The following is a 27971-nucleotide window of genomic DNA, read 5'->3' on the forward strand; positions in this document are numbered from 1 at the left end:
CAAACACAATGAGTATAAAAAAGAATTTTAGTTATAATCCTGAGACGCTTTACTTTTTATATCACAACCCATAAGGCATTAGGCTACAAAAGATGTGGTCTATTTGCTGTACATCAAAATTAGGTCATAGTCAGACATAATTTCATAATTTGTAAATAGAATTCTAACAATAAAGTTCAAAAGCAACTCACAAGTGTTCACAACTTGTATCAATAAAACATTTACATTGGATTAAGTTTACTGCTTGATTTTGAGAAAAGTAAAAACAAAACCCCAGTGGTACAAAATCAAAATGAAAAGTTTAACCATCTTTTGCACCTTAACCAAGAATCCTGAAAAAATGTGGCTATTAATTGTTTTAGTATGTTTTTTTTGGGTAAGTGTTTACTTAGTTCTGCTTAAAAGTTTAATGGATACGGTCAGTGTGTCTTAAATACTTAACTAGAGCTCACTATATGAATGAGAATTCGATAAACTCTCAACTCCAGTAAAATTCTTACTGAGACACAGCAATATCAACCACTTAGTGAAAAAAAAAAACATTTTTTTACTTTTTTTATTTCCATATTTAAACTGTTCACAGTAAGACACTTGACACTGATACTGGGGCACATAACTGTATATACCCACTACATACAGTATGTCTATAGATACCGTATATCCACGATGTACTGTACGCTTTCTTTAGGATAGATTAATATGTATATATGCTTACTAATTATATATATATATGCTCTGCACAATGTTTCATGTTTTGACTCAAAATATTTATTTATTTTATTTTTATTATGTATGTTTTCAGAAAATTAGTCAAGATAAATAACAAATGATCTTTTTTGCCACTGCTATAGTATAAAACAATCCAAGCAATGAATACTGGAAAAAAAAACAAAGCAGGACAGTATACAATTTTATATAAATAAAATAGTAGTAAAGATTGGTATAATAAAAAAAATAATTAATGACAGAAAACTCAAACATTTACAAAACATGAATAACTAAATAGGCAGTAAAAGAAACAATTTATTAAGGATAACATTAATATTAAAGGAATCATCTAGGAGTCTATACAGCTATATGCCTACATATTTAATGTTTTCCTCCTGTTTTTGGATGACCAAATGTGACAAAAACTGTACCACCTTCTTTGACTTTACAATTTGTCTGAGGACCTTCTGAAAAATGGTGAGCTGACCTTCTGACTTGTGGTGAGGTCATAACTTCATATTTAGTTGGACTGGCAACTACCTCATACGTCGATGAGGTTTTTGTTTCGGATTGTTTTGTGACAATAGTCGATGTCTTTGAAGTTACAAACTTGTTTCCAAAGCAATCAGTCTCTTCATATTTTTCCATAACCGTTTTTGTACCGACTATTCCAGCAGCTTCAGGAACTGTTTTGACCTCAAGCACGCTTTTCTGTCTTCTTGGGCTGAGAGGACTGTAAACATTGCTGAGTGCTTCTTGCTGTGATAAATCAGGGCATTTGTCTGGGTCACCATTCGTGCCATGGGTGTTTTTAGGTTCACATTCAGGCTTGGAGTTAATGCAATCGCTCTGTACCTTCTCAGCTGTAACTTGCTTTTCAGAAGGTATTGACATGGACTCCTCTGACTTAAGAGGCTCAGTAGGTTTTCTTGCAGCAGACTGAATTGAGATGTATGATGGAGATGAAGGGGAATTAGGTTTGATAACTGGAACCTCCAGTCCTGTTTTTTCCACTTTATCTGTCTTTTCTGACAGCAGTATGTTTTCATTTGTGTTGTTTCCAAAGGTCTCTTTTGAATGCTCTAATTTGGCTTTGCTGGAGACAATGCTAATTTTTCTTATGTTGTTGGGAGTGACAGAGTTTTGTTCAGTACCTAAAGATTCTTTAAACAACCCAGACAGCCCAGCAATGTCAGATTCTGATTTTAAATTGGAGACTGAATACAATGCCTTCTTTATTGCTTCTTCGATATCCATCAGTCTAGCCAGTGTCTGCTCTTTCAAATTAATTATTTCTACACTTGCTCTTTCTAGATCTCCAAACACAACCTCCACAGAGGACATACTTTCAGTATCATCTTTCAGTGTTTCAGTCTTTTCAACTTTCTGTTCCCCTTTAGGTTTATTATTCTTCAGACTTTTACCAGGACCAACAACCCACTCAGGAACATTCTCAAATAAATTTTTCAGGTGTCTTACATCCACTTTACATGTCTCTCCTTCGATTTCTTCAACTTTGGAAAGAATTATTTTCAGCTCCTCTCGTTTCCTCAGATTTTCAAAAATTTCCATTGCTGCTTTTACATTGCCTCTCATTATTTCATCTTTGTGGACTGACAGTCTTTGCCTCCTTTCATCTTCTGTCTCTCTCCTGCCTTTCTTCTCTCTAAGAACAACTTTGCTCTCTGGTTGCTCCTGCTGCTCTTCAAGTCTGTGACTAAAAGTGACTTCTACTGATGGTCTATGATGTTCAGTTTGAGAATTCTGTTGTTGTCCATGCCTGTAAGTGCCATTTTGTTCAGAAACAGTAGTTCTTTGCCTCAAACAGGTATTAGTCTCAGATTTGGAAATTTCTTTTTTTTCTTCATTTTGAATTACTTTGGCCTTCTTTGGCAGTGGTGGTGCAGTCACAACCACACCCTTTTTTGTTATCACAGATGAACTTAATTGACCTGAAGATTTCTTCTTATCATCAAAGTTCTGAAGAGCTGTTTGAAAATTTTTAATTTCACTGTTCTCTGAATAGTACTGCATATATCCTCGAATCTCTTCTACAGCATTGATGCTTTGTGGAACACTCTTGTTGTTTTCTATCACTTCACAAGTTGGGATTTTAGTTTTGGCTGCTGACTGTAATTCTTCAACTGTCTCTTTCGTCAGAATTTTTTTCTTTTCTTTATTTAGATCCACAAATTGAAGTGTTTTATCAATTTCTGTCAAATTTTCCTTTTTGGTATCAAAATACGCAGCATGAATACCAGTGTTTTCACAGTCCATGTCTTGTTTTCTTGATAATGTTAATACTTTAGCAGGAAGATAATTTTTTGAATGTTTGTCTGTAGATTTTGTGATAAATACATCTTGACTGTTTGACAAAGGCTCTGGAGTCATAGGTACTGGTGACGGTTTTGCTGGTAGCTGTTGTTTGACTTTAATCGGAATAACTGGAGTATGCTGTTTTTCTCTGAGATGCTGAGGTTTTGGTGGAGGAACAGGTCTACTTGCTGGTGCACCACAGGGGCCTTTATTCAGATGTTCTGGTTTTGGTGGAAGGGCTGGTTTCTGGGTTGTCAGCTTTTCACAAGTCTTGAGAGGAAGAGGGGGGGGGATCTCAGAATTGCTTATCAAATTAGAAGAATTAAATGGTTTATTTGCAGTTTCATCCTTGTTGGAGCTTGTTATTGTTGCTTTGCTCACTGTTGCGGGTGGCTGCTGTTCTCCATCAGTCACTGAAACTGGAGGAGATAATTCAGCATCAGATGGGGGTACAGAGATGAAAACAGACTGGTTGCAAACAGATGTGGTATCTTTTTTCTTTCTGCATTCTGAGTAAGACTGCCCTGCATTTCTGTATATCATAGCAGCTTTAAAGTCCCCTTTAGATACATTAATGTTAGACTTCTCCAGAGACTGAAGAGCTGCTTGCAAATTACCTCTTACAATGTCTTCCTTTTCTACTGGTTTCTGTTCTGTTGCAGCACTTCGCAGAGATTTAATAGCAGCCTTTACATCTCCTCTTACAACAGCTTCTGTTTCTGTCTTTTCCTGTGAACTTTGTGCATCATAATCTGAACTGAAAAAAGGATTTACTACGGAGAGTACTGGCTGTGGACCTTCTTTATTAATGTTAATATCTGTACTCTGTGTAACTTTGCTTTCCTGGCAAGCTTCAAAGTTTTGACTGGTTCCCTGCATCTCCACGGAGTCACTGACCTTTAGGTATGCAGATGTGACTTTCTCCTCACTTCTTGTAGAGGTTGCTGATTCCTTCCTTGAACAACAAGTAGTTTCCTTCATTTGCACAGCTGTTTTCTGTAATTGTTTTGATGTCTGCATGGTCCTGGCGTGTTGGACACTGGCTGTTTTCTGCTTTTCGTGCTGGATGTTTCCTTGAGTAACTGTTTGCTGCTTCCCCTGGACAACATGTTGAAGGGTCTTTGCTTCAGCTGTAGCCTGCCTGAGGCTTTGCATAGCTGCTTGAAGATCTGAACTTTGTGTGTCTTCCATAACTACATGTCTTTCCACTTGATAGGTCTGTTTTGATTCCTGTTTTTGAGAACTGACATCTTCAGTTATCCTAGGTTTTGCTTCACTGACATCAGCTGATGTCTCTTGTAACTCAACATTTAAGTCATAAATCTTTCCTGGAACAACGGTTTCCCTTTCCAACCGCATGCTCTGATTCTTTGCTCGTTCCAGAGCTTTCAGTGTTGCCTTAATGTCCCCCGACACTATCTCCTCTTTTTCCACAACAGTTGGATGATTACTTGCCTCTCCAAGAGACTGTTTAGCAGAGGAAACATCTCCACATATGATTTCTTCTTTCTGAACATTCCCTATTTCTGTACCTCTTTCAGAGGAGAATACTTTTTTAACGTTCTTCACATCTCCAGGTACAATGTCAACAACTGTTCGCTCAACTTGCTCATTTTGTTGATTGAGATGTTTTTTTGCACCTTTTACGTCTCCTTGTAAAATTTCAGTCTGTTCCCCAGAGCAAGAATCGGGCTCATCTTCAGATGCATCTGTTTGAAGACTTTTTAAGTATTTAAGGTCTCCCTTCTCAATGCAGCTCCTGTATAAATTGACATTTCCTTTTTCATTTTCTTCCAATTTGAATGTGGCCAAGGATTTAGTTTCTTGAGCAGAAGCTAAAAGGCTGCCAATAGTGGACTTCACATCTCCTTTGATGATCTCCTGACTCAATGCCCCATTTTTATGGTTACTGTGAAGAGAATAAACTGTCATTTCAGCATGCCCCCTTTCAGTTTCTTGAATTAAGATTCCTTTTTTCAGAGACTTGTCCTGGTTGAGAAGACTTTCAACAGCCTGAGCTACATCATCCTTCCCAAATTGTGCATCCAAAGTAATATTGGACAGCGGCTGGTTAACAGATAGTTCCAGTTTAGTGATTTGAACATTACCCTGTTCATCTTCTTTTAGGAGAACACCCTGGGGTTCAATATTTGTCTTCTGCAAGAGCTGCAGCATTATTCCCCTTATGTTCCCTTCAACAACTTCTTCCTTCTGAATTTCTGGACCTTCTTTATTTGTTAGCTGGTATTTTGCCATTTTTACACTTCTGGCTTCGTTGGCTTCAATAACAATTCCTTGGGAACGAACGGCATTAAAATAATAGAGACGGTGTAAAGTCTCCTTCACACTCTGCACCACTGTTTCCGTTTCCACTGTGTTTTGGAAACTGAGTCTATCGAGTGGTGTTGACTCAAACAGCCAGGTGGTGCTCTTCACATCTGTCAGTGGCACTTCCTCTTGAACCTTTATGTTAGCCTTTGGTTCAGAATCCTTGAGAGAGTCCAAGGGCTGTGTTTCAAATAGCCAAGTGCATCTCTTCACATCTCCTTTGTGATTGTCTTCTCTATGCACAGTTGGGACAGAGGCCTTTTCCTGCAGTTCCCCCTTCAAGGAGTCAATAGGCTGATTCTCGAAAAGCCAGGTGGAAGTCCTGACATCCCCGTGTTGAGCATCTGTAACACTTACCATCCTTACATACTTCTTCTGAGTCACCTCCTGAGATTCAAAGAGCTCTTTGTTGAACTTTACATCACCTTTTTGAACATCATCCACATTTCTTGTCCACATCTTATCTTGACTTGTAAGAGAACTGAGTGGCTGTGTTTCAAAACGCCATCGCGCTGTTTTCACATCACCCTTGAGAACATCCTCCTGGGTGACAGCACGAATCACAAAGATCTCATCCTGTGGCTTTATAGTGTCCAGGGGCTTTGTTTCAAACATCCATCTAGCACCTCTCACATCTCCACTTATGATTTCTTCTTTCTTGACAGTGGTGACTTCATGAAACTGCCCATCTTTGTCTGTGATTGCATACAAAGGTTGTGTTTCAAACAGCATTGTGCAAGACTTCACATCTCCTTTATTCAGGGGTTCTTTTACAGAAACAGATGTATGGTCCAACGTCTGATCTTCATCATGAATCTGGTCCAAAGAGAATGTTTCAAAAATAAACCTTTTGTTGCCAACATTCCCACCTTCAACTTCGCTTATGGAGCACGGTTTTATATTTTTCTCTTCCTCTTTGGGTTCTTTAATAGCATCAATTGGACAATTTTCAAAAAGCCAGGTGAACTTGCGAACAGATCCTCTCTGAATATTTTCATTATCATCTAGCGCCTCTGAGATCTTTACAGATGCTGTTCCTATTTCATCAAGTGACTTTGTCTCAAAGATTTCTTTAACTCGAGAAACATCCCCTGACTGGACATCAACTTGACTAACATATTTGACTTCTTTCTCTCCATCTGTTCCTCCGGTGCTGTCTAAATCTTCTGTTTCAAACAAATGCCGTTCTGTTTTCAAATCAGCAGCCTTCAGTCCATCCTGAGATGTGTTGCATAATTTCAGATGCCGTTCACTTAAATCATTTAAAGTATCCAGGGGTTGTGTCTCAAATAGCCAAGTGTAAGATTTCACATCAGTCTTTGGTAATGTTTCTTCTTCTTGTTTTTTCTCAGATTTCTCATACAGAATATCCATAGGTTGTGTTTCAAACAGCCACCTGCATGTCTTTACATCCCCACTTTGTAAAGTCTCCCTTTGATTTGATAGAGGCTTCTCTGTCTGATTGACTTGTGAATGGATGCGATCTTGTGATTGTGTTTCAAAAAGCCATTTTGTTGTCTTGACATCACCTGTCTGATCTTCTTGCTTGGTAATGCCTCTGATGATCTCAACCTTTTCTTCCTCAAACTGGTCTAGAGGTCTGGTTTCAAACATCCATTTGTATTTTTGCACATTTCCATGGACAATCTGCTCTCTGCTTACCGTTGTCACCTCATAGTAATTTCCTGAGCAATCTTTAATTGCATACAAGGGCGTAGTCTGAAATAATTCCCTGCTACTTTTTACATTTCCAACTACAACTTTATGGCACTTTTCAACTGACTCATCCTCAGATTGAGAAATGTTGCCCAGAGGAATTGTTTCAAAAAGGTGCTTGTAGGATTTAACATCACCTTTTTCTATCTCATAATTATCACCTTTCCTTTCTCCTTCAGTTAATTCCTTGTTAATGGTATCTAGAGTGCATGTTTCAAACACATGTTTTCTGTTCTGCACTGTTCCCCTTTCTTCATCAGTGACTGTGATTTTCTGTAAGCGACCAACTTCATAGTTGTCCTTCAAGTTTTCCATGGGCTGTGTTTCAAACAGCCACAAGGTGGATCTCACAGCACCACCAACTATCTCTTCCCTGCAGCGACTTTCATCTGAGAATTCTCCTTTCAGTGAAGCCAGGGGCTGTGTTTCAAATGGGTGCCACTTGTTTCCAACATCAGCTCCTTCCACCTGTTCAGTGGTAGCTTGGAACATAGGTTCTTGAATACTTTCATGTATGGTATCTAAAGGCTGAGTCTCAAACATCCATCTCATTCTTTCGACTCCACCCTTTTGATCTTCTTCCAAGGAGATACCCCGAATTATCTGAACCCCAGATTCCTTCCGGTTTATGACATCGAAAGGCTGGGTCTCAAATAGCCAGCGTGCGCTTCTGACACTGCTGCTTTGAATTTCTTCTCTGCATATGGATGTGACTTTATGGATGTTACCCGTGCTATCTCTGATAGCGCAGCACGGCTCCGTCTCAAAGAGTTTCACAGTTGTTTGAACATCTCCTTTTTGCTCATGAATTTCCGATTTCAGTTTCAGGAAGCTGTGATCTTCCACAGAGTTGCAACGACCCAGTGCATCTAACGGGTAGGATTCGAACAGTAGTTTGGCTCCTTTCACATCACCCCTTTGGACTGTTTCTTTTAGCACTGCCTCTACTATGTCTCCTTCCTCTGGGTGTATTTTGTTTAAGGAATCCAACGGCTGTGTCTCAAACAACCAAGCTGCTGCATGTACGTCCCCTCTGACTGGAACGTTTGCTCCCACGGAGCTGTATATTTGCGTGCTGTCTGAATCCTGGTGTTCAAACACAGAAGAGGTGCCTTTAACATTCCCACCCATCAAAGCTTCCTCTTCCAGCATCTTTTTAGTAGAGTGAGGATCTCCTATGGAATCCAGTGCCCAGTTCTCAAAAATCCAGCGCATGGACTGGACTTCTCCCTGATATCCAGCTTCCACAGATGCCTGTGTGTCTTCTGAGCTCAGCACTTCTACTAGCTCCTGGTTCACAACATCCTCTAAGTTTTTCCTGAGCTCCGGATGCATGTGTCTAAAGAGCCTTTTCAGTTCGTTTTTCTGCCGCTGCTGGTAGAAAGTGGAAAAGGTTTCTTTCGGTGGAGGCACTGGCACAAATGTGACACTTTGCTCTTCAGCCGCTGGCAATTCTTCCTGCTGAGGTCTGGGTGGTGGAGGGGGAGGCAGATCGTCTTCTACATGAGCCCCATTTGATGGTGCTGAGACCTTTATCTTTTTGGTCTTATCTGCCATCTTTAGAAAAAAAATTAAAAAAGGAAATACATGTGAATTATTTGATCCTTTTTTTCTCAGTGGAAGTTAGTAATACAAAAAGTAATGGAGCCATGAACATGAAAGGTAAGGCCCATACCTTTTCCGAGTGGTGCAGAAGCCGGAAGAAATGTGCCACTGCAAATCATCTTCACGCATGCCAAAATTCAGCAGGTTAGATGAACTCCAAAACAGTTAGTACTGCAATCCTCTGCTTCCACGCCAGTGTACGTAACAGTTACTCTTTTTTGCAGACAAACACTGTAAGTAAAAGCTTTGCATTGCAAGAGTAACTATGTGGTCTTCCAATGTGTTCTAATACAATCCTATGTGACTGTGCTATTAAATTTTGTAATAGGATTAAATCTTAATCTGTAAAATTAAATTGTTAATTGTTAAATGGGAATTGTTTATTCCAGTATCATGTAGTGAAGCAGAATGGTAATTGGGCAGCTGAGAAATCTCTATATATTTTTTTATAAATGCTTCTTTCTACACATGCATTTTCAAATATAATTTATGTAATACACCCGAAACCTGCACTAATAAGGGTGAACACATAAGGATGACTGTCCATCTGCCCAGAAGAGCTCATTAATATTTATTCCTATAATTTATAGCACTTTTATTATTAACCTTTATGTATTTATTTATACAGTATTCTTGGTAATATTTGTAAATGTTCAATTTTGATATATTAAGAATAATAAAACAAATAAATAATACTTAAAACAATCATGTAGTGAACTTTTCCTGACAGCATTGTGCCTCACAGGGTAATGAAGGATCTTAGAAAACCAAGGCCATCAAATTAATGTAAACACCAAGGAAATTTAACTTTCGTTTTTTGAAGAAAAAATGTTTTAAGTCCCTTCAAATAAAGTCCATAAACTTTGATTTCCCAGTAATTGTACAGCGTTCACTGCTATGGAAATGTTCAGGAATCCAGTATTGGTTTTGTTAGTTTCACAGCATTTACACACTTGTTTCCAGTTAGTCAAAGAAAAGCTTCATCCAAATCTTACCTTACGTGTCTTTGGAGAGTTTCCAGTAATTATAACAGTCTGCTGTGCCAAATTATCCTGTTGATGTAGAAAAGGTTGTTGCAGTTTGTGTATTTTATTTTTTGATCACTGGATAAAACTGTTAGAAAGACTTGATTCTTACAGGACAACTCGTACTAGAATTCAAATTATCACAAGGGTGAGTTTAATCTTTTAGACTGTGGAATATAAAAACCTGTGTGCAAAATGCAATTAATGTAAGATAAAAAGAAAATAGTTAAAATTATATTATGGCTACTAATAAGTTACAAGTGAAAAGTGAAATAGACTGTTAGAATTGATTTAATGTTATTTAATGTTGTTTAAAATGAACAAAAACACATAAAAAATGAATGTCAAAATCAGAATTTTGACTGAAGAGTTAGTAACCAGGCTACAGTTATTTTTAGACAAGTCATTTGGTTTTGTTTCTCAAAAGTGCTTCTTTTCCTGGTTGCCCCACGGACTGAGTATTTGACATTATACTTAACATCATGCTCTTCTAGATTCTTTAATCTCCACAGAAGCCAGCGAACTTGAGAGCACTGCTTATTCTGAACTCCTGCCCACTGAGACATAAGAGCAGAGCAAAAGAATCCCAGGAATGACAAGTACTTACTGGTTTTATGGGGCTGCCTGGAAGGTCCACAGCTGTTACTTTGGGCAGATAGAGTGCGGATCTTTCTTTCACAGAATTCAAGGATTTCTCTCGTGTTTGGGTTTCAGCAGAGGGGGCCTCCTGGTGGTCTAACCGTGGCAACCTCTTTTCTTCTGCAACAGATTTAACAACAAAGACAACAAATACAGTTTATTCTTTATAGTAATAAGAAACACTACTCCCGCTCCTAAGCAGTGAAGGCACTGCAATAAGCAATGTTCACTATGAGCTTTATTGAAATGCAACATCATCATGTCCTTCTCATTCTTCTTTAGAAGGAGCTTAAGATCATTTATGTCCTTCTCACAGGGACCATTTAACCATTTTCCAAAGTGTGCTTCACTCAATTAACAATAAGTGTCCCAACAACAGGAAATAATGGGGTGACTATATAGAGATCAATATATATAAGGGAATGTATACAGGGATTTTCTTATCTGAGCAGAATCAAAGTCATACACTATAGGTCCATCAATCCATTTTCTAATCGTTTCATTCAATTCAGGATGGCAGGCGAGCTGGAGACTATCCTGGCAAGCAAAATGCACCAGGTGGGATACTGTACATCCTGGACAGGAAACTGGAGCACCCAGAGGAAACCCATGCAAACACAAGGAGAACATACAAACTCAAAACAGATAGCACCCCATGTCCAGCTCAAAATGCTAACCACTGCATTACCATGCTTCCCTAGACCATAGATGAACCTACTTGAACTATATCATATATGTTCAGGTGGGTAGCTGCGTCAGCATGCATAGGCTGCAAAGGAACAGGTAATAGGTTTATTCCTTGCTAAAAGAAGAAGAAAGAGAACACAACATTTCAGCCGTGGAGCCTTCTTCAGGTTGTAAACGTTGTAAACGGCCGAAACGTTGTGTTCTCTTTCTTCTTTTTTTCAGCATGGAAAAAACCTATTACTTGTTCCTATACCATATATGTTGCTTTTAATATTTGCACTTACACTAAATACATTTCTTATGTTGTACTCTAAAAAGGAATGTATTTAAATGCAAATCCTGAACTTGCATATGGTCTCTCTTTGTAGCCTGTGTGATTAGACCACAGGTTGAAACTCTCATTGCAATAGCAGCCTCATCTCATACTATAAATGCAGATTGAAATTGAAATAACGTTTTAAAGTAAAAATATACAAATGTATATATTAAAGAAATGGACTTAATAGTAAATATCAGAAAATAATGGGCCATTTTCTTAATATTAAGAATAATAAATATTATTATTCTAGATTAATGTAATTAAGAAGGCAGAATTTAATAATATTATGAAGATTTAATTATTAGAATACACTAATAACAATAATAATAATAATAGAATATAGTTTTATTAGAATACAAAAAAAATTGCAATACAGATGGTAAAATACATATAAACAATTTCTGTTTAACAGTTTTAAAAGACCAAAGAATATTTTTTTTTCCATATTCCTGTTTGTTTCACGGTTAGAAAAGCAGTTATAGCATAAAGGAGTCATCTACTAGCACATTCTTCAGTTGAATGCCAGTCTTGGTTTTCTAACACAGCTAGTGAGGCATGTGCTCTGATAGCAAGGTATAAATAGAAGAATCCTGTATAAATATACCTTATCTGGTTCCTTTTGTTGTACCTCAAAACATGTGGAAAGTATGCTGCCTCAATTAATTCAGGGTGTGAAAACACTCAACATCTACTCTACAGAAGGTATTTTTCTACTGCCAGTACTTCTTGCTCCTGAGTTAATAATAACTTAAATGAAAAGTTGTCTGAAAATATGCTGAACATAATAAACAGGAAATATTGGAATAACACTATAATAGGCTTAGAGGCTTAGAAGTTTAGAAATCACATGCTGTACATTGTAATGCTAATATATGTGTATTTAATTTATATAATGTATTGCATTTTTATGTTAATAACATCCAGAAAAAAGACAAGAACAACAAATAATGCAATATGAAGGTGCCTGGTCAACATTTAAAACCAGCAGCTGTTCTTGAGAAGTTTTATTAGCATCTAAAACTGGGAGTGGTCAGAGATAGGCCTTTGCACTGATTGAACAAAAGCTATCAATAGCAATGTTTTAAAATCAGAATTGGAAAAAATAACAGTTTCATCCATTACAAAAACAAGTCCGCAGTGGTTAATATCCCAATTCTAACATTTGCCCATTTTCCAGTGAGCCTCAGCAAACGCAAGGTGGAGCCACTCACAGTCTTGTATTTGCATGATGACATTATAAAGTGTCATCACTTTGAGAAGTCGGTCTCACCTGCTCCTTTCCCTGACTTTCTGGGTGCTCATCGAGGCAAATTAGAAATTGGACTTCAGTAGCAACCTATTGGCTGAACAAATAAGACCCGTAGAAAAAGGAGCTGCAAGCTCAGCTGTAACCCTGCCTCAATTGTCAGCCAACAATGTGTCCACAGCTTACCTCTGAATCCCTCAGCATTAAACCAAGGGCACCAGGCAAACATAATGCCCTATTCTGTCACCATAGGAATCTGACAAACGGGGGATTCTAATCTCGTCTGGAAATGCTTTTAGGACGTTATCTAGATTTGGAAGCGTGCATTAGTGGGCCTCAGAAAAACAGGTTTGTTTTCTAGGCCTGTGTAAACAGCAATTCCGAAAGTCTGTCTATGAAAGAAATTGGCTGTGGTGGGTGTACAATATGCAGTTCATATTCAGTTTATTCAGAAACATGATAATTTCGTGTTTTTTTAACACTGTAGCTACAGTATTTTGTTTTACTTTTTTGACAATGCTTTAGTAAAAAGATGTTGATTCTGCGACAATCTTCTCTATTTGCAATGTAGGAATGTAGGAAACATTTAAAATGAAGCAAAGAAATCAGACCATCAAACTTTAAAAATTATTTGGAGCTCCATGTTTCATTAAAATTACACGAACATACAGCTATCTAAAAAAATACGAACTCATGAGAAACAAAATTTTTCTGAAGTCAGTGTTGTTTATTTATTGTAGCTCAAAATTGATTTGACTATATTCCCATCATTGTACTGTTCAACTGTAGAAAATCTGTACAAACTGGGGGAGACAGATGAAAACTAACGATGAGTGCATTTAAAAATGATACTAAGAGGCACTTCTGTGTACAAATGGCCATAGGAGTCAGGAACAAGCTACCCAGCCACAGCACATCGTCTAAACTGTTACCATCACTTATTTCGAGAAAAAACTGTGTGAACTCCTTGGCTTCTAGTATAATTAGCTTCTAGTGTAATTCTCTCTTATACTCATAAATACTTTAATGTTCTTATTTTCTGATATCCATAACAATGAAACTGTTGTTACCATCATCCTTTTTAAATTAAGAATTAATGGAAGCGAAAACAGCTCTATCCTGTACAAAAGTCTGTCTGCAGAGTCACACAGTAATCTCTTAGTGGACAATAGATGGCTAACAATCTGGCGCCACTCACGAGTCCGCTCTTAATACATTTTCATAGATGGATGAACATAAAGACTAACTGGACATGACACCACCTAAGCTCCACAGAGCCTTAGTCCTGCAAGAATATGATTGCATATGTGTACCCTATTCCTCCATAAACACCAATGTGTATTTTTTATGAAGCTGATGTTTTGCTGACAACAAATATCAGTATTGTTGTGGGAAATTCTTCATCAGAGGAGCAGGACACAGTCCTGTGCAGATTCAGTTTTATTGAGCTCAATGAGTCAGACAATGCGCTCTGGGTCTGCCCCACAGAACAGACAAACTGCAAGGGTTTCCCAGCTCTTATATACAGTCAGAAGAAAGTTTGTTTCACAATCTGAGTGCTTGTCCTGTTCTTTGATATGTAATTACTTCTTGTCCTACTCTGTCTTGCTCTAGGTTCTGTCCTTTGATATGCAGCAGACATTGGTCTGGTTTATCCTGTTTGTGGGTGTTGTTCCTGTCTTTTATTATGTAGCGTATTAAGCCACTGGGCATCTTAGTGTAACTTTTGTTTGAGGCTTAACAGACCCCATCAACACCTCTCACAATGTGCTAAAGTGGTGATACTGTGATGCTGGATAAGTGAGATATATAAATGTCCCACTTCAGTATGTTCAATATTTAAACCTCTGCCAGCTATTAGGAATAATCAACAATTATCAAAAAAAAAGAGAGACATACATGCACCTCAGTATGCTAATCCAAGATTGTACTAAACTCAGTAAAATATTTGTAAGCACTATAGCTCATATAATTCCCTGTACTGTGTGGAAAGCAATGTTTTCCATCATTATTGCAAACTGTAAGTCTGTATTGTACTACCCTGATGATTTAATTATTATTTGCCAATAACTTTAGAATTAATTGGTTTTGGACAATTTATAGCTTGTATGTGTATATTAGGACGATATGTATACCTTTGCCCAAAAGCTTTACTTACATTTACTGTAAGCTTATTCTGGCCTTGAACCTCTGAATTAAATTAATTTGTGCACAAGAAAAAAAAAACATAATTGGCAACCTTCAGATATTGTACAATCTTTCTCAATCCTTCTGATCAACCCAAAATAAAGAAATATTACCTCCTGCCTGTTAGGACCTCTGGGTTTTACAGAACCAATTTAAGACAAAACGTTCAATTCATCTGATGGGAACTCATTTATTCACATCCGTGCTCTTAGTTGTTCTCTGCTATTGTCAGGTTGTATGGTATGTAGGAGTGCTATTACAAGCATAGCTAAGTAAAGAAGTTTCCCTCACCTAGCAGCTGTTCAAATGATTGCAATATGCAGCTCATACTTTAAAGGTTTCAGCTGCCTTTGGTGACAACTTCTCTACCATGGAATCTTTCTGCACAACATTATGAAAACAATTGGGTTTTCTCTAGATTGTCACAATCTGCTCCATCTGTAAAACAAATGTCTATTGTTTTCATCAACCTTAACGATCCATGATCATAATTATGATGATGAGCTATCTGGGCACACAAAAATGAAATATAAGTATAAATTCTGTTATAAAACAGTCGATCCAAATTCAACACAATATAACAAATGTTCGGCAAGAACACATTTGTTGTTGAACCAGAATAATCCAGATGAATCAATATATGCTTTGTGAAGTCGGAAGATCCTGGCTATTAGCTAAAAGATTATTCTCCATCACATTGGCATGATACTAACTGGGTAAGGCTCTTGTGTGGTCTCTCATTCCACACATTCTTAGAGAATGTAGAGATAAGTCTATATTATTATGTAAGCCTATAAATAACTGAAATGTATAAAAAATCTTCCTTTTCCTTATGATCTTGTGAGAATGGTTATGTTGTTCTTTGCATTTGTTTATTGATAACGTTAGGCAAACGGGAAAATAATTTGCACCAAGTACTGAATACTTTGTGCAAATATTCCCTTCTGTGATTTACTGAAATAAAACTAAATTAATTTACAATTTGACAGCACAGTATTTGAGGTCGTGAAAATAAAGTTTAGCCAATTAAAAAAATCAGACTAAGATATTGTCAATTAAACCTTTTATTCATAGGTCCTCTAATTTGTAATTGATTTTTAAACAATAAATTTAACATCAATATTGTTTCCACTATATTTATGTACAGTATAGTGGTATTCTGTTTATTTTTACATGATTGACCGGAGCAATATAAAAGAGAAGTTACATCTGGAAAAAGAAAATTAAAGCTACAATCTGATTTTAAAAAGTCAATTAAAATGTTTCTTCAAAAATGTTGCCGTCACATTTTATATAAAAATAAAGATACAAATGTTTAATCAAACTTTTTCTTGGGGAGTTTAAAATGGTTAACAAACTCAAAATGTAATTCCATTTATATGACTCAGCTAGCTGATGTTCACAATAAACTCATATACATGAAGAATAACATTGAACCTTCTCTTGTGCATAACAAATCATAATAAACACAAATAACGCTCAAAATAGGCAAGATAACATTAGTGTCATGAATTTTGTAATTTAAAATAAGTTTACTGTTATATTGCTAATGCTCATAAAATATATATAATGTCAAAAAGGTCACCAGTTCCTTGAAAGGCTTTTCTTCTTGCTACTCAGTCTGTAATTGGGAATACTGTATATTTATCATTCATAACTCTATCAAATATTTTATGACAAACATTAAAGACAAATACAAGATAGTAAACTTACGAATGTGAGAAAATCCTTGTTTTCTTCTGTTTGTCTGTCTCTGTGATTTCAACTCTCCTCTCAAAAGCTTTTTAAAGTCCCAGTGAATCTCAGCTGGTACTGGTGTTGTCTAATATGCAGGAGCGACACTGTGCCTGCTGTGCTACTGTCCTTTGCGCTGCCGTACGCTTGTGACAGCTGATTTTTATCTAGCTATGGTGGGAGGATGAAGCTAGCTGACTATTTTTGGATGGTAACTGCTGGTATTCCACCAGGCTGAGTCAATCACTGATTCTGGAAATCGTCATGGGAAGGGGGCAGCCCACTCACCCATCGTTCTTGTGCTTTTAGCACCTGACTATCCACGGCAGACCCACTCTGAGACAGTGACATCACCAGGTACTTGATTAAACAGGAGTACTGAGCCAACCTCTATACTATTCACATTCTGTTTTAGCTCTAGGGTCACGGTTATGGGAATTTCATTGCAAAGCCCCATGCGCTATTCCTATTAATACTTCTGTGTAATATCATTAAGAATATGACTGAGACATCAAAACGATGTAGTTGTCTGGAAAAGCAAAAATAAAGAACAATGAAGTTAGCTAAAGGCGGCATATGGAGGTACAGTAGATATCATTGCTGCCTCACAGTGCTGCAGCCCTGGGTTCAATTCCACACCTCTGGTGCTATCTGCATGGAGTTCTCCCCGTGTTTGCGTGGGTTTCCACTAGGTTTCCCCTCACACTCCAAAGACATACTGGTAGGTTAATTGACTTCTGGGAAAATTGGGCCTAGTGTAAGCATGTGTGTGTCTGTGCGTGCCCTGTGATGGACTGGCATCCCCTCCAAGATGTGTCCCACATTGTGCCCACTGCTTGCTGGGATAGGCCTCAGCTTCCCCACGACCCTCTATTAGAAAAAGTTTGTCTGTGTAGTGTCTACCGCACTGGGCTAGATAATGGATTGCTGAACAATTAGCTACCCTGGCTAATATTAAAGACTTTTCATGGTTTGTTTAATATTTCTGTGATTGACAATTTCCTTTAGTACCTCATAAGGCATGATCTATTTTCTTGTATCTGCTTGTATTTGCTGTTTCTTTAAAAAAAATGAAGCTGTTAAGGCAGTGGGTTCTATCCGGATTTAACTCTCAATTTCACTGTTATTAATTATCATAGCCACGAATGTCAGCATTTGAATTTTTTTTTTCTGTTTTCCAGTTGAAAGTATGATCACAGACTGGAACTCCTGAAGTCCAAGAAACTTTATTGTAAGTAACTCTGATTGTCATTGCTTGCTCAGCATTGGAAGTACTTATTTCCAAAAAAGACATTAAAAGAGTAAAACCTGTGCTGGCAAAGATAAGAAAATGCAATGCACATGTGATAATTTTAGAACCGTGATAGCCATTTAAACTAACTAACCATTCTGGTTATCCTGGGGAATCTGAGGCTGGTGACAGACACAGCTATGGAGGTCGCATGGATATGACCTATTTCAGTCTGGGTCTGACTCATGTGCTGTTCCTTGACTGTGTCAGAAGAAAATCCTTGAATGATGTGTGTAAACTAAACCTGTCTACAGCACCATCCTCATGTCCTGGGTGTTTGTGTCTTTGTCACCTCCTTAAATTGGACCTGGCCCATTTTCTGACTGCATGAGTACAGAATGTATATATATGTTTTAATGAGTGTACACCCTGGCTTTAATGCTATTTTTAGTTGGCTTACATGACCTCTTTAGCAGAATAGGAGCTGTTGTGGGTTTAATGGGTATACAGCTTACTCAAACACAGAAATGATCCATGTGTTACTTTGTAAATAAATTTGGAATTCATGCTGTGGAGGAAGTTAAATGCCCCTGTATTGGGACCTACACACCAAGTTCCTGAACATAATTCAAAGATTGTTTTGCATATGAAATAGAATTCAAGTTTATTCTGCACTGCTCTACACAGTATGCAGGGGTCTGGCAAGGAAAGCAGTTGTTAACTTTAGAATGTTGTTGAATGCCAGACTGCTCAGATGCAAGGTGTTTAAGATGCCAGTCACCAACTGTCGTGAAGCCCATTTCCCAATGTGGGGGGGGAAATAAAGTATTATGTTTACACACCTTTGATCTCCACATTCTCTCTCAAAATATACAGGACAAGCCTGACATCTATTACTGTACCTCTGTCAAGTTTGCAGTCAGACATTTTGAGTTTTATAAAATACGGTAGTATACCTACCTATAACATGCAAAGTTTTTAACATCACAAAACTCTGTTATTACTGAATGAGGTGAATTAGCTACCTGTACTGCGTAGGAAGTGTTTTAAAGTTGTTAGATAAAAAAAATAATTTAAACTCACACATACACACATGTTTTGTTTCCTGTTATGGTGCACAGCACACCAGGAAGGGGGACTAGATTTTGTAGTGCAAAAGAAGATACATTTCAAGGTTTAGAACTCACTTTTATCTTGCTATAAGGACAGGAAGTAGCTTAATGAGCACACACACTCTGCCCTTTCTGTTGTATTGCAGTAGTCAATAACATTCTGTTTTTCACGACCTTTTGTCTGATGTTTATATTCCCTGGTCTAGTTAATCCCCTTTGCCACCCGCCCTTTCCAATTCATGGTCAGGCCTCAGAGACAAGTAATGATTGGCCTGATGTAAAAATAACGCTTTACCAAACTGGTCTGAGCAGGTTTAGTTCCATAATAATCATGTTTAAACACAATGATAGGGAGAGCAAACAGATCTATTTTAAGTGCATATGTGTGACACCTTAGGGCCTTAGCTTAGAGGTTAAAATATTTTTACTCATTTTTGGCATTGAATTGATTGTTCTTTATATTGATGCTGAAGATTATTGTCCACGCAGCACTAAGTTGATTCAACTCTAATATGCCTTTCGGCCAGACCCAGAACTGAATAGATATTGTACATATCTACCTCATTACTCTTGGTTTGGCCATGGAATTCCATAGAGGACTACAGTATATGACAATTACATTTTAAGCAGAAGTTCCATCTGACCCAGAAAAACTAGCATTTAAAAACTCTGTGAAAACTGTTCAAAACAAGAAGAAAGTAAAAGCTCTTCAGGGCTGTACAGCATATATAGGAAAATGAAAGAACTGTCTGTCTTTACATGACAAAAAACTTACGTGCTTGACCCATCGTCTTGTCAAGAGGTGGAGACAATCCTCCTATCATTTCTCCTCTCAGAAATCTGTCTGGCCAGCCATGGGTCACATTCTGTAAAGGATAGATGGTTAAAAACAAAGTTCTTTTTAGCCATTGTCAACAACCTCACATAAGATTAATCTCCTTCTAGGCAAACTTCGCAAAGTAAGAAATATGACAATGTGCAGTGAGAATAAACACAGCCACAGCACACAATTGCATTGCTCATAGCAACATAAAGACACACTTGAGTAAATGCACGTTATAGGTAAATTATTAAGAATTGACGAAAATTTGGGTAAAATATTCTTCTCCTTCTAGAGCTCTATTTTCGATGCACCTGAAATGGCAAAAGCTGTAAACAAGTCTATGATGACCTGGATGAGTTTCGTTCATGCAAATATTCACCTTGATTAAAAAAGGAAGCAGATTTTGATTGAGAGCTACGGAGGCGAGGCAGGAAGAGCTGCTGCCTCCCAATTCTTGGTTCCTGGGTGCAGTTTGGGCCCAGGGATTCTTCTTTGTAGAGCTTGCACATTTTCCCCATGCCATAATGGACTTTCTCCAGGAGCTCCAAGCTTCCTCCCACCTCCCAAAGAAATCCTGGCCAGATTAGTTAGTGTCTCTAAATTTTCCCTTTGGGATTGTGTGTGTCCCATGCAATGACCTAGCATCTCTTCCAGAGAACGGCCATGCCTTATGCTCTGAGCTTCCAGGACAGGCTTCAGGTTTCTGTAACCCATATGGGGGTATAAGTTGCTTTCTGATAATAAATGGAATAATTATATTTTAATATTGAATGTATTTCTGGAAATGGCCAGAGGATAGCAGCAGTGATGACTAATTATGGTCTATAATTTCCAGTAAAACACATGGAAACAGAAAAAAAAAACAGAAAGAAGAAAGGAAATTAAAACTAAAGGGGTTTTGATACAAAAGTAATGGCACAATGCATGTTAGAGCAAAAACAAAAAACAAAAAAAATAACCTTATTCACAGCCTGCTCTTCTCTGGTTGGAATACTTTCAGTTTCCTTTACTTCTGCTGATGTTACTACCTTCTGCCAAATTCTTGTGACTGGTCTCTCCCTTTTAGATGGAACAAAGACAGACTTGTCAGCAGTCAGTCCCTGTTTCACTTGAGGGCTCCTCCATGTCTCTTTCAAGGGTGACGTGGATTCAAAGATGGCCAGCAGTGACGAGATACTTGTTTCCCCCTGACGAGGGAGGTGCTCCATGGATTTGCTCCTCAGTAGATTTCCATTGTCATAATGAGCAGATTTCTTTGGCTTCTGTCTCGACTCAAACGTCTTCAAAAGAGCTTCAAATTTAGTGTCTGGTGGATCATCTCTGGCTAGGATCTAAACAGGGTAATTGAAGAAAGTTTTAGGATTGAAATAGGATATGAACATAATGGAGTGAATGAACATAGAGTATGCGTTGCCCCCCCAAAAAATGTATATTTCTTCCATGATTTTTGGACACAATGTGGGTTGTTTTCTTTGACTAAATTGTTTGGAGTGATGTAAAAGTTTGTGGAGATTCAAAACATTGTTTTGAAAACCAAGCATTATGGTGTTCACAAACATAAATTGATATCGATTGCATATTTTAGTATAGATCATATACCAATATCATAAAATACAGTAGGTCAAACAATAACATTATTCTAATGTAAGCTAAGGTCTTAAGTGACTGTAAAATATTTTATTATTTAGTATCTTGCATTCAAGGTTAAATCATTCCAAGCATGTCAGTTGCTTTGTAATTTTTATACTGTTTCTCTATTATGTTTAAAAGGATCACTGCTATAAGGTGAAAACCATGAGTACAGAAAATCAATACTTTTCCCCACTGTAGACAATGTGATGTAGAAACAATGCTTTAATTAATGTTAAAGGTATCATGCACTAAATACTGAACCTTTTGCTTCTGTTCTTCTGAATCTGCATTCTTTAAGTCCAGTGAGGTTTGGTACCTGTAAAAAATATTTATAAAAGAGTGCAAAACTGAATCATGTTTTGTTCATGCATAGTCATCGAATTACAGTACTTAAGGTAAAAAAAAAAAACAAGTCCCTTGAAATGCTTGTACTTGAAGCATGATATTACAGTCCTGACATATTGTAATAAGATCATAAACACAGCTGAGAATATGTTAAATGTTTTAAAGGATTTGGTGCCGAAGCTGTAAATTCAAAACTGCTGTGAAAAAAACATGAATATTAGAATCATAGTGTCAAATTGTTAACATTTCAACAGACCATCAGTGACACACGTACTTCAGCAGTTTGGTGCTGAAATTGTGTGCAATTATACAGTATATTAAAATGCAATAAGAACAATACAGGTTAAATCTAAACATCAGTCCATGCAGTGATTGTGAATTACAATAGAAAAGTAGAGGCTTTCCACGCACACAAGAAAGAAGCCTTGGGCAAATAGAAAGACGTGGAATGAGTGGAATTTGAAGTTGGTGGTTGGATCAAGCTATTCATTTAATATGGGCCTTAGCCACATAACAGTGTTGTTTTGCATTTCCTGGCGATCATGCCTGTGCAGTAGCAGCAGGTGCAGATAAGGGAGGGGAAAAGTGCTTTTAAGTCCACATTACTTTCATGTTTTTTATCCATTCATCCATTTTCACAGGTTAGTCACAGGATAACCAGAGCCTAGCAACATGACCCAGGCAGGATAGACCCTGGAACAGGATGCTAAGGCATACACAGACACAAACAAACGTTCATTTCAGGGCTGTTTTTTCCCAGAAGCCAATTAACCTACCGTCATGTCTTTGGGCTTTGGGGGGAAAGCAGAACACCCAGAGGAAACACACATGAACATGGGGAGAATGTACAAACTCCACCCGGAGAGTACCCCAGGTCTGGAATTTTGGAATTCTGGAAGTCTGGAAGAGTGTCACTGTGTTGCCCAATTGTGGTTTATCACTAACTGAAAGCATTTCTGTCTGCAAACAATTCCAAACATACTGTGGTCGCAACGTAACTTGTGCAGTATTTACAAAATAATATTTTAATCTGCTTTCCTGTGATTTTTGAATTGTAAAAATGGGTACTTTGGGCTAATTCCTTTGATTACTTTACAAATGGATAAATACTTATATCTAATAATAATGAGAGGAGACAGTAGGTCATGAGAGCAGCTTTGAATTTGAAAATGTTTCTCCAGAATGACGGAGATAACAAGAGTTACTGGACAAACAGCAACAAATAATAATGAAATAGTCTGACATCCTTTGTTCATTCCCACTTTCATTCCTGCTTAAAATGTCTCTGCATTCCCCAGTTGCATTTGTCCTTGTTCCAGCACTTGTGTGCTGTGTTACCACATGCTTTGAATGCCCGATTTAAACACCACAGTGGTGGTATCATTCCAGCCCAGCATTGGTAGTTGGGTAGCTAGAATGTTATGTTACAGTATTTTTACATTTCACAAAAGATGCCTTGCATTTTGAAAAGGAAAGCATACAGTAAAAGTTAATTCCACACAGATTAATAAAAAAATGTTTCCATGATCAATCAGCTGTGATGACCTCTTCATGTACAGTATGTGTCACAGATAATTGTGTCTAATTCATTGTCTAATATCAGTAGTAATACATCCCTCCTACAATTCAACCATAGATTTTTATCACATGACACATTTGATCTCAGTTATGAAACTAAACTGGTTTCGCTTAAATACTTGCATTACTTGTTAGCACCGTTAGAAGAAGAGAAAATATTTTACTTACTGGGCCACCAGCTGTGAGACAGACTTTCCCTTTTCCCAAAGCGCAGCATCTCTCCAAGACTGCTGGCTTTCGGTCGAGATGTGTTTTAGGGACTGGGCCCTCCTCAGACTGCTTTTCATTTCCATTTTGGATCTTTTCAGTTTGTCTTACACACTTCAATCTGCCAAAGATCTGGTGAAAGATCAATTTTGAACGAGCAACTATGTCAACAAACAATAGCATATAAGTGCTTGACTGATAGTTGATCAGCATTATACACTTTGACATCATGTATTTAACTTTACAGGAAAAAGAAAAGCAGGATTTATGTGGCACAGACCACACTTATTACCATGTGACCCACACAGACAAAAACTATGGCACCAAAGGGACACTGAAATTTGATAAATCATTATTTCTTGTGATGCTATAGTGGTTTGTAAGACAGTTTATTTAGAATTGTTTCCTTAGTCTGGCCAGTAAGCTTATGCTTTTTTATAAGTTACATACAGTAGAAGCTGCAATTATCATCGTAATTTAACCCATTCAGTCACATTAGCTAACTAGAACATTAATAAAGGAGTGCTTATTTCTGTGTCTGTAACACAACTTCTGACAGCCAGTGGTTTCATCTGTACAGTATGTACAATGATTTTGAGAAGTCAATAGTCAGTTGTTTGGTCAACATATTTGGTCTCCTTTGCCAAAAATAAACTGCTGGAACTTAGGATTGCTTATGGGATGCATTTACTGAGCATGTTTTAACTGTGAAGGAACTGTAAGGCAAAAAGGTCGTTATTACTGGTCTGTGGTTGATATCGTAAGTTTCTTTTTTCTAAAGCTGTACGTTGTTTACAGTATACACAAACCCTAATAATCCATCTAATATTACCACCTTTATTAGGACATTCTTGAAGGAAACATACAGTACAGAATGCACTCCATTGTCAATATCCATGTTTTCCTTTAAAGACTGCGCTATACATAATTAAGGATATCAAAATAATTGCAACGTCCAACTTCCAAATAATGAACTCTCAAGAACCTTTATGCCTTTCTTTCATTGTTCAATGGGAACTTGATATTGACAATGACATCCACTGCTGGTGTAAACTCTATATTCAGTCTAAGAGAAAAAGCAGCACTAGTGACTATCCTAAGCAATACGGGATCTCCAATTGGTGTTTAACCAGGTATGTAATGCAACAGCTGTTTTTTGTGTGTGACTCTCATATGACACTGTTAATGTTTCATTTTTCCTCTGGACCTTAGAATACTCACGGCACATTTGCATTGCGTTTTAATCAGAATTTTGTATTGAAACTGCAATTCTGCAGTGGTCATCATTGTTATATTTAGTAGCAATAGGAATTAGAAGTAGTTGTAATACAAATGATCAACAACAATGAAAATTTAACAAATTGAAAATAATGTAAATAATTTAACAAAGTATTTTTTCCTTCCCATGGTTTCCAGCTTTATAATTGTTTGCATTTGCAGTGGTTTGAATTTGTTCATATTGTCAAATGAAAGCAAATCTGTTGAAACAGTTTTCTATTTCGCGTGACTGTCTCTTGGCTTAATGGAAAGCAGGCTAAAAATTTAAAATAATATTTCCTTGTGCATTTCCTACGCTAGTACCCTTTAGATAGGATTTAACAGCACAGTTCATGAAATAATAGCAAAACAAAAAAAAACAAATACCTCATTAAAGTCCACTTCTTTCCATTCTCTTTTCAGAGATACTGAGGTGTTTCCGCAGTTACTCTCTCCAGACTGACTTGCAGGTTATTTCTATTGAGGAACAAGAGGAGCAAAGTCCGCATCTTAATTGCATTTGCCTCTCAGGAAGAGAATAAAGGGGCGGATTAACAAGTTACTGTATGATGCATACTGTTATTGCATAAATTATATATACTGTACATTTCTTAGTCATGAAATAAATCTGCTGTATCTAACACTACTGATATTACTATTACTGCAATTAATACTAACAATGAAGAATTATAATTACTTCTAACAATAATATCCATCCTATTTCAGAACTTTGCTTTATTTTAGAAGGCCATGACGAGCCGCCAGGTCCTAACCTGAGTAAGACTCAGGTAGTGAGGCATCAGGACGGAACACCAGAGCAGAGCACTTGAATACAAAATAAACAATATTGATAGCCTATAACCTTGACGTCGCTGGTTCGCTCCTCAGTGATCTCACATTGATCTAATCAAGAGATGCCATTTACCTTATAAATGTAGTGTTGAGCAAGTCTTTTGGGGGAGTTTAAAATACCCTTCCATGTAACCCACCTGCCCCACTTTCTATTTACCTACTGTATGTTTACCCTCTTGTAAATTTGTATTCCAAACCATTTTGATATCCGACACTGGCATCACAATATGTAAATGCAATCTGTAATGTGTAATACTAACCAATTGCACTTATTGCAAAGATGATCCAGAAACATCTTTTTGTCAATAATTTGAGGTAACTACCTTTGAGATGCCAAGAGGCTATGTGATGACAAACATCTCATATTGGCTGGATTGCTTACAGGATATTGGCACAACAGGCTTTGTCCTCTAAAACAGTGTCAGCAATGATTCCTGAATCATTAGGCTGTTCCTTGGGTACCTTGGTTTTGTACAACACTTCTCTTTCACAAGGAACATCTGTAATGATAAAAATGAACATACTGGTGTGGCAGGCACAGTGCTTACCCCTGAGGAGATGTGAACACAGTTGTTCAAGGGTTCGTCTCATCCAGATCCACACACCACTCCTCCAGGCAGCAGAGAATCCTGCTACACTAAAAAAATGGGCCTCCAGCCCAGATTCTGAGAGTGAAAGAACTCTTGAGCTACTACAATTCAGATACTATAATGAAAATAAAGTTTGTGTCTGTCAATTAAATTCCACTGAACATATAGCCATGCACTGTTGCTGTAGTGTAATGTGGATTTAAGAATATTTTGTTATGTGAATTTAGAATCATGATGAATGGGGAAGGGGTTGCAGGTTGAAGTCTGCTTGTTCACAGATTTCCTCTCGTCATTCCAGAGCAGCACAGACTATGGGAGAGGCAGGAATGGAATGTTACTAGACCAAACCATCCTCCAAGGGGAACTATGAATTCCAAATATTCACATAACATCTTCAAGACAGTCTGTGCCATTAATGTTAAAACTGAAGTACTGTAAATGAAGAAATTAATTAGCATTGTTAAAGAATGTAAAGTAAACTGATTTAAAAATAAACCAGATACTTTATATACTGTATATGCCCAATTAAAAGAAGGTCTGAGAGATATTGTACAGTATTTAGATCATTGTAGAATTCTAGAACTAAGTGATACTAGATGCTATTCTAGTTTTAGTCTGTGAGCCTCGATTATCAGTTTATCAGATGTTATGTGTTTTTGAAAAATTAGCTTTTTTGATTTATTATTTTTTACTGTATTGTTATGGGGAAAAACATAAAAATAAATTCAAAACTGAACAAGGTGGCATTCTCTATAATGACAAATTATACTGCATACTGTTTTCGGAAGGTATTGCTGATATTCCTTCAAAATTAGTTCACCACATCTTACTTAATCTTTGAGTGTGCTGACGATTTTTGTCTGAAGTTTGACTTTTTATACATTTTAGACATTTTTTAAGCCTAAAGATTTCCACTTTTTTCTCTCAATGTGTTCTTTGCTTGCAATGGCCATATGTTTTATGTTATTGTCATGTTGCACAATAACAATATTTACTTCAATATTTACCAGGTGGTGAAGTGCCACCTGGTAAATACAAAATGTTTCTACAAACTTCAGATTAATTCTGCTGCTGCCATCATCAGTCATACCATCAATAAAGATGTGTGAGCCGGTTTATGAAGGTAAAGCAGTATCACAGAATATCAGCACTGATAAGTAAAGGAAATGAACAGGTTAATAAAGTTAATATTTACAGCTTCGTGATACAAAGTTCTTTGGCCCTTTAAAGATGCTTTTTCAGTGTGCAGACAACAGTAGCATTAACTGCAAGATTTTTGCTAAAGCGTTTTTTAAATATTATGACAGTAGGCCCTTCTTTGCAAATGATCACCTAATGTATTAAAGCACATAACACATGAAAATATTATATTTAAGGTTGTGTCATTTATGATGAATGTATAATAATATAAATGTACCACAAGAGTGGCTGGTTATAATTAAACAGTCACGTGAATGGATATTGCAAGGAAATGGTTTGTATAGTAACATATAACAATTTAATACCGTATGTCACCAGGCTTCACTGTGTAACAAAATAAATGTTTCTTAGGAGTATCCATAAAATATTTGCCCTTTGAACCCAGGATATTGTTCCTGTATTCTCCAGGTTCTGCATATTTCATATAGAAATCTATTATGTGGGTGAAGGAAGGACATATAATAATAAACTGAAAGTCTCAGCGTATGATTTAAGGTCAAGGATGGCATTCCTCAATTGAAAATCAGTATTAAAAAATGACTGTGAATTATAAAATTGCATAAAATTAAATCTCATCATATTCACAAAAAGTTAATGTTTTCCAGGTCATCACCAAGAAAAAAAGAAAACAGGA

General features: G+C 37.1%; 1 protein-coding gene across 2 annotated transcripts; it reads right to left on the reverse strand.

Annotated features, from left to right (window-relative positions):
- Positions 1-1003: 1003 nt before the first annotated feature.
- On the reverse strand, positions 1004-25165 carry LOC102682240 (xin actin-binding repeat-containing protein 1). Of its 2 annotated transcripts, XM_015354261.2 has the most exons (9): positions 25083-25165; positions 23400-23570; positions 21570-21624; positions 20636-21007; positions 19629-19719; positions 10306-10457; positions 9669-9725; positions 3922-8625; positions 3354-3443 (listed from the first exon to the last, which is right to left on the reverse strand). In XM_015354261.2, exons 2-9 carry the CDS (start codon positions 23522-23524, stop codon positions 3435-3437), a joined length of 5565 nt encoding a protein of 1854 aa, XP_015209747.2. In that variant the 5' UTR covers positions 23525-23570; positions 25083-25165; the 3' UTR covers positions 3354-3434. The 2 variants fall into 2 exon arrangements, with proteins under 2 accessions (XP_015209745.2, XP_015209747.2); XM_015354259.2 differs by having other exon boundaries at positions 1004-8625.
- Between the last annotated feature and the right edge of the window lie 2806 nt (positions 25166-27971).

The sequence above is a fragment of the Lepisosteus oculatus genome, chromosome 6 (genome assembly GCF_040954835.1).
Source record: "Lepisosteus oculatus isolate fLepOcu1 chromosome 6, fLepOcu1.hap2, whole genome shotgun sequence".
NCBI classification, from domain to species: Eukaryota; Metazoa; Chordata; class Actinopteri; order Semionotiformes; family Lepisosteidae; genus Lepisosteus; species Lepisosteus oculatus.